This window comes from Ovis canadensis, chromosome 19, assembly GCF_042477335.2.
Source record: "Ovis canadensis isolate MfBH-ARS-UI-01 breed Bighorn chromosome 19, ARS-UI_OviCan_v2, whole genome shotgun sequence".
In the NCBI taxonomy this organism is placed as follows: domain Eukaryota; kingdom Metazoa; phylum Chordata; class Mammalia; order Artiodactyla; family Bovidae; genus Ovis; species Ovis canadensis.
Window position 1 is genome coordinate 51576267 of NC_091263.1, and position 13962 is coordinate 51590228.

The following is a 13962-nucleotide window of genomic DNA, read 5'->3' on the forward strand; positions in this document are numbered from 1 at the left end:
GCCACTGAGGCATGGAGTCTATTCAGAGCTACATCACAGCCTTCATTCATTTCCACATAAAAGTACGATATCTGATTTCCCTAAATCCTCTCAACCTCTTCTGCATATGCATTGCTTCTGGTCTGCATGGTGAAAAACAACACATCACCTGCATCAGTGAAAGACATGTTAGGATGTGGCAGATACCTGGGATAACTTGGTTTCTACCCATCCCAGAACCAAAACAGATGTCACTAATGATGCTGAGACATGATGCTGGAAAGAAATCCTGTTCTCCATAGTTTCTTGAGTAACTAGTACCAAATGATTAACATTGGTATCTGGGAAGAAACCTATTTGCCAACTCTGAGTTAAGTTTCCACATTCCTTTTATTCACCTAAGTGTTTATATGGCCTGTGTGTTTTAAGGGTTCCTTCCCTGCTGAGGTATGCTGATTGTGTACAACTTACTAAAGAGAAGGGGCCTCTTTCTAGTATTTTATTCAGAGCTCAAATGTTTTGTAGTTCTGCTTTCTTGAGTACTTGTTACATGTCAGGCTTAAAACATGGAATAGTTCATTATTCAAAGAGCAGTTGTACTGGGGAAAAAAAGAGTGGTACTTAAAAATTTTTATAGTAACTGAAAGTGAAAGTTAGTTGCACAGTTGTCTCCAACTCTTTGCGATCCCATGGACTGTAGCCTGCCAGGCTTCTCTGTCCTTGGAATTCTCCAGGCACGAGTACTGGAGTGGGTTGCCATTTCCTTCTCCAGGGGATCTTTCCGACCCTGGCATCAAAGCCAGGTCTCCTACACTGCAGGCAGATTCTTTACCAACTGAGTTAATAACTACTAGGGAGAAAATGTGATTGGGATATTATTTGAAATTAATCAAAAAGTATGAAAATAAATTTTATTTTTTCTTACGTTCAACAAAATTACATTTTGATTTTACCCATGCCCAGGTTTTTAGAATGGAGAATATGTCAATGGATAAATATTTTTGCCTAAGTTTTTGAGTCAAGTTATATAACATCAGAGTGGTACATTCTTTGCTTAAAGTTTGAGCTCAACAGTAAAATCTGAAAAGGAATCATTTTTAAAAAAGCTTCCTGAGATTTTTTTTTATTTACTTTCCCAACAATCTCTCTTGACATTTGGAGAACTAAATTATTCCTTCTGAAGCAGCTGTCCTCTCATCTTCTTTGTCCATTTTCTTTCCTTTCCTTAAATGTCTGACTGGTCTAACTCTGTCGTGTTGGCCAGTGTTTTGGCACTTGACTCAAGCTGTTCTCTAACATTACTCTTTCAGCTTCACTGATTATTTCATCTTTTGCAATATTTGCAGTAGATTCATTCATTCTCCCTCCCCCCTCAAAAAAAAACTATTTTTGAGCATCTACCATGTGTTCTTTCGGAAGCTGAGATATAACTGTGAACAAAACAGTCCAAAAATCCTTGCTTACATTCTTTTTCTGGGAGAGTGGAGACAGCATAAACAAAGTGCTATGGAGAAAAATTAAGCTAGGAATTGGATAAGAAGTTTGGATGGAAGGGATTTGAAGGTTTAAAAAGAATGGTCCAGGTAGGCTTTACCATGCAACAAATTATCTCATGATCTAGTGACTTAGAATAACAAGTATAAACAGTATACATGTTTCCATGTGTCAGGAATCTGGCAGCAGCATAGCTGGGTGCTTCTGGCTTGCGGTCTCTCCTGAAGTGGCTGTGAAGACTTCAGTTAGGGTTGTGATTCTATCTGAAAGCTTGACTGGGGCTAGCAGGTCCACTTAATTGCTCTTGGCAGAAGGCTTTGGTTCCTTGCTGCCTTTTGCAGAAGGCTTCTCAGTGGAGCTGCTTGAGTATCTTAACAATTCAGCAGCTGGCTTCTCCCAAAGCCAGAGATTCAAGGAAGAGCAAGGTGGAGTCCTAATGCCTTAGACATAGCCTTGGACATCACAGTATCCTAGTGATTATACAGTCAGTGCAACTCAGTGTAGGAGGGGACAGCACAAGGTATAATTATCTAAGGCAAGGATCGTTGGGACCATATTAGAGGCTGACTACCTCAGTGGGTCTTGCCAAAGAAGTGATATTTGAGCATCATAATGGTCATGGATTTTCAATTTCAACATCTGTCAAAACAGGACAACAAAGATTCAATAGGTTCAACTATTGAATGAAATATAAAGAGTTATTTGGGTGGGAACCAGTTTTATAAATGTTCATTTCATTAATAATATATTTTTAAATCATACGCTTTCTTTTTTTAAATTGAGGTAACTTTGGAAAAATGGTTTGGGTTCTCAAGATCATGGCTGAAATTCTGGAACAGGAACTATGAGGTCTCTGTGTTTATGTGTTCATATGTGTCTGTATGTGTGTTATAGATGTGTGATATTGCCAAAAGTTAATTCATAAAGGAGTTCTATTTAATTGACTTAAAGGAAATTAAATACTCATAAATATTCAAAAATACAAAATAATCAGGTCAGAATAAATTTCAGGCTCATATTATCTGAAAAATGTTCAGGACAAAATTGATTTCTGGTATTGAAAGTGGTTTAAGGTTTTTGGTGTGAGAAAACTAAGATCATGGGATCTGGTCCCATAACTTCATGGCAGATAGATGGGGAAACAGTGGAAACAGTGGCTGACTATTTTTCCGGGCTCCAAATTCACTGCAGATGGTGATTGCAGCCATGAAATTAAAAGACACTTACTCCTTGGAAGGAAAGTTATGACCAACCTAGATAGCATATTAAAAAACAGAGACATTACTTTGCCAACAAAGGTCCGTCCAGTCAAGGCTATGGTTTTTCCAGTGGTCATGTATGGATGTGAGAGTTGGACTATAAAGAAAGCTGAACACCAAAGAATTGATGCTTTTGAACTGTGGTGTTGGAGAAGACTCTTGAGAGTCCCTTGGACTGCAAGGATATCCAGCCAGTCCATCCTAAAGGAGATCAGTCCTGGGTGTTCATTGGAAGGACTGATGCTGAAGCTGAAACTCCAATGCGTTGGCCACCTGATGCGAAGAGCTGACTCATTGGAAAAAACTCTGATGCTGGGAGGGATTGAGGGCGGGAGGAGAAGGGGGCGACAGAGGATGAGATGGTTGGATTGCATCACCGACTCAATGGACATGGGTTTGGGTGGACTCTGGGAGTTGGTGATGGACAGGGAGGCCTGGCATGCTGCAGTTCATGGGGTCGCAAAGAGTTGTACACGACTGAGCAACTGAACTGAACTGAAGTATAGACAAAGAGTTACACATGGGCAGGATTTCCTAAGATTGGATTAAATTTGGTTGGGTAAATGGATTTTGTTAGGAATGGGCTAAGACAAGACTGGATTTGATTTGTCTCTCCAAAGTATTCTTGAAATGCTACTTTTGACAGATTGAGATGAGTTTCTTCACCTGTAAGTGATTTGTATTTGCTTTTGAGATCTTCCCTGATAGCTCAATTGGTAAAGAATCTGCTTGCAATGCAAGAGACCCTACTTTGATTCCTGGATCAGGAAAATCTGCTGGAGAAGGGATAGGTTACCCACTCCAGTATTCTTGGGCTTTCCTTGTGGCTCAGCTGGTAAAGAATCCACCTGCAATGTGGGAGACCTGGGTTCAATCCCTGGGTTGGGAGGATCCCCTGGAGAAGGGAAAGGCTACTCATTCCAGTATTCTGGCCTGGAGAATTCCATGAACTACAGTCCATGGGTTACAAAAAGTTGGACACGACTAAGTGACTTTCACAATGTTGGCTTCTAACATTATGTAAGTTTCACATGTACAACATTATATTTCTACTTGTGTATATACTACAGCACACTCACTACAAAAAATGTAGTTTCCATCCATCACCGTCCAGTTGATCTCCTTACTCTTTTTGCCCTACCCTTGCCCACCCCCACCACTTCTCCTCTGGTAACCACATTCATTAGTTCCATCTGTAACCCTGTAACTGCAGGGCTTGTATCACAAACCCCAGTCTAATTAGCACTCTTGTGTTATATCTCAGCTGGTTTTCAAAGGCACCATGAAGGGTGGGTGTCTTTATCTCCACTTTAGAGATAAAGAAATCAAGACCAAGAGTGGAAAAGTGATGTCCCAAGGCCACATACTTGGGAAGTGGCAAAGCTCAGATTTGAGTCTGTGTGTGTCTGACTGAAAAGTCCACATTCTTCACACTCTATCGGCCTATCAATGTGTTCTTTCATTTTGCAAACAGAAAAATGGCAACAAATCAATGATTTCTTTTCTCACCACCAGCTTTATCAAGCAGTAAAGGCGAATTCTTGCTCAATGGAGACTTTGTTGTCACAATGTCCAAAAGGGAAATCCGTATTGGGAATGCTGTGATAGAATACAGCGGGTCCGACAACGTTGTGGAGAGAATCAACTCCTCAGGTCGCACTGAACAAGAACTTCTGCTTCAGGTAAAAACTTGGCCATGAGCCCATGCCCCTTTTCTAATTCCATGAGTTGCCAGGCCCACATCCATCCTCTCCATTTTCTCTGTGCATTCCAGGTATTGTCGGTGGGAAAGTTATACAACCCCGATGTGCGCTATTCTTTCAATATTCCTATTGAAGACAAACCCCAGCAGTTTTACTGGAACAGTCATGGACCCTGGCAAGCATGCAGCAAACCCTGCCAAGGTATCTACTTTTAGGTTGAGTTCAGGGGATTTGACATGGTTTTTAATTCTTTTATTTCTTTCTTTTTGTGGAGGCAGCCAAATGTATGTAATCTATACATTTTTCTATCTGCATCCATTTTCTAATCTTTCTCTACCTCTGTCTGGTTACTTTGGGCTGGCAAGTTGAACTATGTAAGGGATTTAGGACATGTTTGGTTTCCTCAGCATGTGTGAAGCCAAGCAAAATCAGTTCTGCCAAATTGACTTTCCCGAGACATAAATTTAGTAGTCATATTATATGCAATTTATCTGGTTTCCTTTTGTCTAATTTATGAGTTGGCAAACTACAGCCAGTGGGCCAAATACAACTCACTTCCTGCTTTTATAAATAAAGTTTTATTGGAACACAATTTTTTACATCTGTGAGTGGCTGCTTATGCCCTATAACAAGAGTTTAGTAGTTGCAATAGAGATCATATGACCCACAAAACCAAATATATTGACTATCTAACCCTTTCCAGAAAATGTTTGCCAGTCTCTGGTCTAGATAGTTGATAGAATAGGTTACTTTGTCTGAAAAATATTTTTTCCTCCTTGCTTAGGGGAGCGGAAACGAAAACCTATTTGCACCAGGGAATCTGATCAGCTTACAGTTTCTGATCAAAGATGTGATCGACTGCCTCAGCCGGCACCCATTACTGAACCTTGTGGCACAGACTGTGACCTGAGGTGAGGCCAGTGTTTCCTCTTGGTCTTTATTACTGAGTTGTGAAGGTTTGTAAGGAGCAGGTGGGATATTAGTCTTTAGGCCCCTTTCTTGTGTTTCAGTGAAATAAGCATTAGTCAATTTTCCATCCCTCTGAAACTGATTATCTAAGACATATGCCTGCAGATTTCTTGTTCTTTTCCTAAGAATTAAAAAAATAGCTAATACAGTGTGGCAGCTGCCCAAGAAAGTGCTCATTGGACCCTCGCAACTTGCTGCACAGGTATTATTATGACTGAGTTACACTGAATGCAAAAGTTTGTGGGTTTGTGGGTTTTTTTTTTTTTAAGTTTGTTTTTTTTCTGTTTGAAAGACTACAGAAAAGGAGAACCTCACCCATCAAAGTACCTTTAATAGTCAGTATCCACCCAGAGTGTTTATCACCAGTATAAGAAGTTTTATGTACATGAAAGTTGCAGTGCATTAAGGTAGTCATGGAAACAACTAGAGGAAAATTTATATACAGATGGCAACCCGCTCCAGTAGTCTTGCCTAGTAAATCCCATGAATAGAAGAGCGTGGTAGGCTACAGTCCATGGGGTCGCAGAGAGTCGGACATGACTGAGTGACTTAACTTTTCACTTTCGTGTAAACAGTTCAGTATTTAAGAAAAGTATGAAATTTGAGGCAGCAAATGGTGAGTGAGTAGAGAATTATAAAGCTTTTCCATTTTCCTGCAATCGACCATGTCATGTTTGAATGTTCACCAGCCTGGGGGTTGCATTGTATAGTCTACATGTCAGTTAAATGCAGGTAAGATAAGCTGATGCTTGTCCTCCTTTCAGAGAAGAAATTACCAGCAGGGAATAGTTTGGGAAATTGTTAAGGTCTCATCATTCATAAATAGCAAAATGAACACAGAAATATTTTTTAGGTTCTGTGTCACCATGCCAAATCCTATCAAGTGGTATTGTCAGCTCCTAGGGCTAGAGTAAAGATTATTAAGTACCCTCAAGGCTCTGAGAAGAGAGGAGTGCTGTGATTAGCTAGTTATGTCTGGCAGTATTACGTTAGGCAGTATTAATTCGTTTTGAGTTATGTTCGTATAAACCCATTGCTTCAGTCAGTGGAGTTAAATTAGTTAAATTAGACTTAAAGTCTTTTCATAAAATAATTAGCTAATTGCTGAACTGCATTAATCACTAAAACAGGGAAAAAAGATTGAGTTGGTAAATAGATTGCTTGATTTAACCTCATTAAATTGGGAAAGATGATATGATTAGCCTTATTTCAAATTATCACTGAAAATAATAATTAACTAGTATTAATTATTACTGTGAATATCATTCAGCAGTAGAGTGGACCATTTCCTAAGAACCATATTTAAATATTATGTTTTAATTCCTTGCTTGGAGGATCGCCTTGAGGGGAAAATGGCAACCCACTCCAGTATACTTGCCTGGAAAATTCCATGAACAGAGGTGCCTGGTTGGCTACAGTCCATGGGGTCACAAAGATTCAGATACAACTGAAGTGACTGAGCAAGCACGAATTATCCTAATATTTGTATATTGATTGTTATATAATCTTAACTAACATCCTACTTATTTGTATATCCTATAAAATTAATACAGTAATTCTTCAAACAGCACAGTGGTGTAAGTAGTATTATTATCTCCACTTCAGAAATAAGGAAAACAGAGTCTGAGAGAGGTATATCAAAGGTGATATTCTAAATTCCCCATTTGGAGAAAGTTACCTTTTTTTTTTTTTTTAATACTAACTTAAAAAAACTAAAAACCTAAACTGTACTGATACCAAAGGAGGAAAGTAGCTCAGGAACAGGCTTAGATGATGATGGCACCTCTGGCTGATTAAAGAAGAGGAAGTGAAGGAATTTTAGCCTTGCTTTTTGGTACAAGTATCTATGGTAGAAGTGACACACCTTGGGGATAATAATTTAGAAATAAAAATAAAAAATTATAAGTTTACTGCTAGTTTTCACAGCCTTATAACTAGACAGGTATATGCTCACATCTTAAGTAGAAGATCATGTTTGTTTTTTGGCTACACTGCAAGGCTTTTGGGATCTTAGTTCCTCAACCAGGAATTGAACCCAGGCCCTCAGCAGTGAGAGCAGAGTACTAACCAGTAGACCATCTGGGAATTCCCTCGAAGATCATGTTCATTTGTCAGCATTCAAATGCATATCTTGCTGGTGTTTACAGACTGTTGGAAGAATAAAATTATTCATTGAAAAATATGCAAATGCAGAAACAAAGTTCAAATAAGCATTACTGTCTTCTCTCTGTCAACCTGAAAACTGCTATTAATTGTGATTTATATTAATTATTGCCAAGTATCTGTGTGCAAAATGGAAAAATAGTAGAGAGGATTGCCCTGGTTGCTCAAACGCTTAGTTTTCCCCAAAACATTTTTATGGAACACTAGTTCAGCAAGTTGATCCAGAGCAAACCAATATGTGAGAAGAATTACTGTCTCCTCTACTATGTGAAGATTTGTAGCTTGGATTAACAATTTGAGGGCCCTGAGAAGTTCTGCAATAGAAGAACCTACTTATATCAGTAGTTTCCCAAATTATTTAATGCCACAATGCCCACACACACCCACTGCTGCTGCTAAGTCGCTTCAGTCGTGTCCGACTCTGTGCGACCCCATAGACGGCCGCCCACCAGGCTCCCCCGTCCCTGGGATTCTCCAGGCAAGAACACTGGAGTGGGTTGCCATTTCCTTCTCCAATGCATGAAAGTGAAAGGTAAAGTGAAGTCACTCAGTCATGTCCGACCCTCAGCGACCTCGTGGACTGCAGCCTTCCAGGCTCCTCCATCCATGGGATTTTCCAAGCAAGAGTACTGGAGTGGGGTGCCATTGCCTTCTCTGCCACACACCCACAGAGAAATATAATTTTTTTCTGTTCTCATTTATTAACAAACACTTTGCCTTTCTGCAATATAAATTGTCACATGACATGAATGAATAAATTCAAAACACTGAAGGTGAGATGACTTTCCAGGTGAGAATAATGAAGTGAGTAATAGCATTTTGAGACCTTTCCTAAGGCAGTACTGTGACCTTTCCACAGACTACATTCTCTGCCCGAATTCCGGGGATTGTGCGAACATCAGGGAAACTCTAGCACACTGTTCCAGCCCAAGCTGCTGGTGTGCTTTCTTTTGGGGAGGGAAGGAGGATTCCTGCCTCCCTTTTCCAGGATGGAAAATAACCTTTCCACAAGGAAGTGATGATGAAGGCAAAGAGAAGGTAACCAGGAATCAAAGGGCAGATGGAAGTTTCAGATGCCTCTATTGAACTGGTCCACATTTCTTGGCTCACTTCCTTAGGGAAGTGAGAGTTTGCCCAGATTAAACTTTGACAGGATGAGATAAAGCATTGTTGTACAATCCCCATATAACATCTTCCGGTTAGAACAAATCCGCCAAATACTGTGTCACTCTCACAGAACATCTCAGTAGCCCACTTTATATGCCAAATGTAGAAGTGGGTCAACTCTGACCTACTTTTGAGCATTTGTGAGAAATTCCAAGATAAGCGTGTGTCCAGCGCTCCTCTTCTTCCTGAGTGTAGAAGGGAGAACTCTTAGGGCTTTGGTATTTGACAAACCACCGAGTTTCTGAGCAGGAGAAAATTAATGATTAAGAGTGAAATCATCCTTTTGGGATTGCTAAATTTGATCAATGTAACATGTCTGAAGCTCATTTATTTAGACTGTTCTATTCAAGTAATTTTTTTTTTCTTTTTAAAGCACTAGCCCCATTGCTGGAGTGTTGAAAGAGCCACTTGATTTATCAGTACATACTGAGCACCTCCTGTGTGCCGAGAAAGGCTTATTATATGTGCTAGGGATACAAAGTTGACACAAGTTTGTAAACTCAAATCTAATTTTAAAAGTGAATAATTGTGGGGCCGGAAGGGATAGATAGGTGGAGCATAGAGGATTTTTAGGTCCATGTGATACTATAATGGTGGATATGTTTCACTATACATATGTCCAACCCATGGAATATACAGCATCAAGAGTGAAGTCTAAGGAAAGATTTCAGTGATAATGATGTGTCAACAAAGATCCATCAGTGTGACATATGTACACTCTGGTGGGGGTGTGTTGTAATCAGGAGGCTGTGCATTTGTGGGAGCAGGAGTGTATGGGGGCAGGGGTGTTTGGAAATCTCTGTACCTTCCTCTCAGTTTTGTCATGGAACCTAAAATTGCTCTAAAAACATTAGTCTTTAAAAAAAAAACGGTAATTGAGTTATATATATGGTCCATACAATCTTTATTCATCAAGTAAGGTTTATGATACTTGAAATTCAGTTATAGTTCCAATTAAATATTTAATTAATTGCAATCCATTCCTTTATTAATTCATAGACTGTCCATTGAGCATTTTCCAGCACGTGGCCACCTAGAAGTTTCCGAGAGAATGTTTCCAACAGTCGTTCGTTCTCTGTTAAAAAGCAACCTACTTGACAAACAAAATGCTGGGTTGCATGAGTCTTTTAAATATAAAATTGTTTTTTTTTTTTTTTGCTCTGTTGAATTCCTTTTTTTAAATTTTTACTTGCTTGAATTTCAGATTGACTGTATTGGGGGAGAATCTTCATAAAGATAGAACCTCTGACTGTCATTCTGTGACTTTAATGTATGTTGGCAATGATGAAAAATACATGGAAATGTCGGTTTCAAATTGAATTTCAGTGACTGACTGTGGGTTCATGGTATTTAAAGAAGAAAACAGAATTCAGCTCTTCTACCAGTTGAGTCTAAACAAGACATATATATTTAACAGTAATATTGGTTTCTCCCCCATGGTTTGTGTGTAGGTGGCACGTGGCCAGCAGGAGTGAATGTAGTGCCCAGTGTGGTCTAGGTTACCGCACATTAGACATCTACTGTGCCAAGTACAGCAGGCTAGATGGGAAGACTGAGAAGGTTGATGACAGCTTTTGTAGCAGTCACCCCAAACCAAGCAACCAGGAAAAATGCTCAGGAGAATGTAACACTGGTGGCTGGCGCTATTCAGCTTGGACTGAAGTAAGTTGGTTCTTATTCAGAGAGTCTTCTTGAATGTTAAATCTGATTAGCTGATGATGACTCCTTACAGAGCTGCATTGAGGAAACCTCATTAAGAGTACCATGATTGACTTATAATGCCTGCCCTCATTCAAACTACAGAAAAGAGTAGTAAAATCGATCTGTGACATCTGGTGTGGGCATAGCGTATGGAAAATTGGAAGTAGTGGAACAACTTAGCCAAACACTTGTTTCATATCCCACAGACCATTTCTGATTTTGTTGTCCTATACCAGTTTGCTAATATTGGCTTTGTTATGAACCTGGTAAATAAATTGATACCATAAACATATACCCCTAAAAAGAGCAAGTAGAACTGACCAGGCTTTGTTGGGTGGTTGTTTCCTTAGAATTGGAAGAGACAAGATAGCCTAGCCAGTATCTTAAGCATGCTTGATGAGAAACTTAGCAACACTTTGGCTTCATTTTTTTTTTTTTTCCTTTCAGTGTTCTAAAAGCTGTGATGGTGGAACCCAGAGAAGAAGGGCTATTTGTGTCAACGCTCGTAATGATGTACTGGATGACAGCAAATGCACTCATCAGGAGAAAGTCACCATTCAGAAGTGCAGTGAGTTCTCCTGTCCAGAGTGGAAATCAGGAGACTGGTCAGAGGTGAGATGGGAAGGCTGTTAATTCCCCAACAGGTCATCTCTGATGCTCAGTTCTGAGCCTCTCCAGGTCAGTCCAAAGTTAAACCAGCTGCACCTTTCTCCCACCTCCCATTGAAGAAACAACTCTTCTTCCACCCACCTGTGATTGTCTTACTGGACATGACTGATCCATGGGTGATCTCAGAGTTGCAGTGGGTTTAGCTGGATCACCCACCATAAGTAGCTTCTATTGGGGATTTTTGAAGTTCTAGTCCCTCACCTTCTTTCCTCTTTCAGACCTGGCTAAGTTGCTATAAAGGAAATCAGAGCTTTATTAATTATAAAGCTGCACTGGTTTAGATTTGAAGTTTTTAAAAAAAAATGAGATTCCCTGATTGCTTATCTTTGAAATTAGAGAACTGAACCCTAACAAGTGACCTATTTGATTACCCATCCAGTTGCTAGTGGAAAACTTGGGGAAAAAGAAAAAGGACCAGGCTGAGTGTTCCAGGTTTATGCTTTGCTTGTCTCTTATTTGAGGAAGCATATCAGATTATTTAGAAAGGTGATCCCGGGACAACAAGAGAAAGAAGATGAAGCCTCTTTCTCAATTTTATGAACAGTGCTAGTATTTCCCAATGAGACTGTCTCTGAGCAGGTCCCCCCCTCCACGCACCGCCCCCAATGCACCTTCCTTCAGAGGAACACATGGCAAGGGAACAGAAATTGTCTTATTCATTGGGCCAAGTCAGGAATGTGGGGGGAGAGATATTTCTACAGCTTCTGTATCCATTCCCTTATCTCATTCAGGTAAGTGAAATATTAACTGTATACTTTCAACATTAATTAAAATTTCAGTCTTAAAAGAATACTGTTAATGTCTCTAAATGGCAGAAAAGTAACAGTACATGTGATTAACAGTGTCTGTCTCCTGGACAGATTAACAGGAAAGCTAGTGCTTAGTGTTTATGTTAAAAGCAGCCTTTGCTTCAATCTTGATCCCATATTTGGTTTAAAACAAAAAAAATGAAAGAAGGCATTGGATTTAAGTTCTACCTAGATAGCTAATACTAGATAAAGTATCATATCAAGTTATGTAACAAACCTTTCCAAAAACAGATAATGAAATAGAGGTGGGAAATATCAAAATATATATTCAGTATGATCTATATGTTCTATAGCTAAAAGAGGAAAAGAGCAATATTTTAATAATGGTATCCCTAGGTAGATAGTGAGACTTGGGGCTCATTATATTTTTCTCTTTTATGTTTTTCTGTATTTTTCAAGTTTTCTACAATGAATGTAGATAACAGTGATTATTATATTTAAGACTCCTTAAATGAACACGCGCTAAGCACTTCACTTGGGTTTTTCTTACTCAGTTTTCACAATTGCTGGCCTTTAACACTATTGTATTCCCATTGTACAGCCAAGAAAACTGAAGTACTGGTAGATCACTTAACTTAGTATCCATAGTCAATTGTATTAGGTTAAAACCCAAGTTAATCTGACTCGTAAATTCCCTACCCTTAACTCGTATGCTGCCAAGCCATGGATGCTATTTTTCAGGATTTCAGAGCATGATGCTGTGTGAAATTTGTGCTGTGCTTGAAGCTGGCCCAGAGCCTGGGTAAATACAGAATGAATGAACGGATGAGTGACGGAGCCGAAAGCATGCGGCTTGATACGGTTTCAGATTGCGATGAGAGAGAGAGAGAGAAGAATCGCTCTGGGAAAAGAACACACCTGGTTTTGCTAATCGATGACTAATCCGCAAGAACCAGAGTGCATTGTTCAGAAATGACCCTGACTAGCTGTGCCTTTTCTTACAGTGCTTGGTCACCTGCGGAAAAGGGCATAAGCACCGCCAGGTCTGGTGTCAGTTTGGCAAAGATCGATTAAACGATAGAGTCTGTGACCCTGAGACCAAACCAACCTCCATGCAGACCTGTCAGCAGCCAGAATGTGCGTCCTGGCAGGCGGGTCCCTGGGGACAGGTATTTTGAATGATAAAGTTCTTAACTACATTCTTTCCTTCTTATCTGGAGCAGGCCTGCAGAGGGGCATTCCAGTGGCAGGGATTTCACCACTGTAGCATGTGGCATGCACAGTCCCTCTGTGGCGCCAAGCGCTGGAAACCCTGTAACCATTCTGCCACACTTCTGAGGGTGGTTGTTCCCCTCCTGGAGCTGATCATTCCCTTTCCAGGCCCACGTGTGGGCGTTCGCCCTTGGGTTAAAACTGTAGATTGAGCACACGCACATTGGAACAAATTCACAACAGATCTCCTCGCGCCTGGCTGATGCTATCTACTAGCATGCGGCTGTGGGTCTGTAACAGAATGTGACCCAGCGCCAGTGTCTTTGGCAGGAGGGTCTGGGCTGGGATTTGAAAGGGATGTTTTAGCTCCCAATGTCATGCTTCCTGAGCTCACCTCTTAAAAATGAGTCAAGCTTTTCAAACAAAATTAATTAGATCAAAGTTTGCAGGCATCCTCTCTCTTTGAAAGAATCTCTTCCAAGTCCCTGTTGTTGGTTTCACAGTCATTTGAACTATTCTGAAAGGAGAGAGTGAGAATCTCCCTTGGGCTTGCATTTAAGAAGTCACGACTCTTAGAATTAAGTCTTTCCTAATATAGAAGCAAAAGCGTTCTGGGTACTATTTAAGTAGCACTCCACGTTCCCTAGAGAAGCAGAGCAGCTGTTTGCTGTCACTTACGTAATCTCTCTAAGACTGCCTCTCCCTCCACCCAGTCCAACCACAGCGACAGACTCGTCAGCCCCCTGGCTTATGTCTTCATTTCCAGCATGCGTGAAGTGAATGAGAGCAGCTTTATTACTGCACCCTTACAGTTTCTACCATTCACACTGGGGCTCTTCCAAATATGCCCTGTTAACACAGCATCCCTGGTGGTCAGAATGGTTGATCATGTTTGAT

General features: G+C 40.2%; 1 protein-coding gene across 3 annotated transcripts in view; it reads left to right on the forward strand.

The window, feature by feature from the left end:
• ADAMTS9 (ADAM metallopeptidase with thrombospondin type 1 motif 9) overlaps nucleotides 1–13962 on the forward strand; it is a 163165-nt gene that overhangs the window by 65297 nt on the left and 83906 nt on the right. For all 3 annotated transcript variants that reach the window (XM_069561878.1, XM_069561879.1, XM_069561880.1), the window contains exons 17-22: nucleotides 4248–4414; nucleotides 4507–4636; nucleotides 5220–5346; nucleotides 10186–10396; nucleotides 10883–11047; nucleotides 12858–13022. In XM_069561878.1, coding sequence (XP_069417979.1) covers nucleotides 4248–4414; nucleotides 4507–4636; nucleotides 5220–5346; nucleotides 10186–10396; nucleotides 10883–11047; nucleotides 12858–13022 — 965 coding nt within the window. The remainder of the gene's footprint in view (nucleotides 1–4247; nucleotides 4415–4506; nucleotides 4637–5219; nucleotides 5347–10185; nucleotides 10397–10882; nucleotides 11048–12857; nucleotides 13023–13962) is intronic.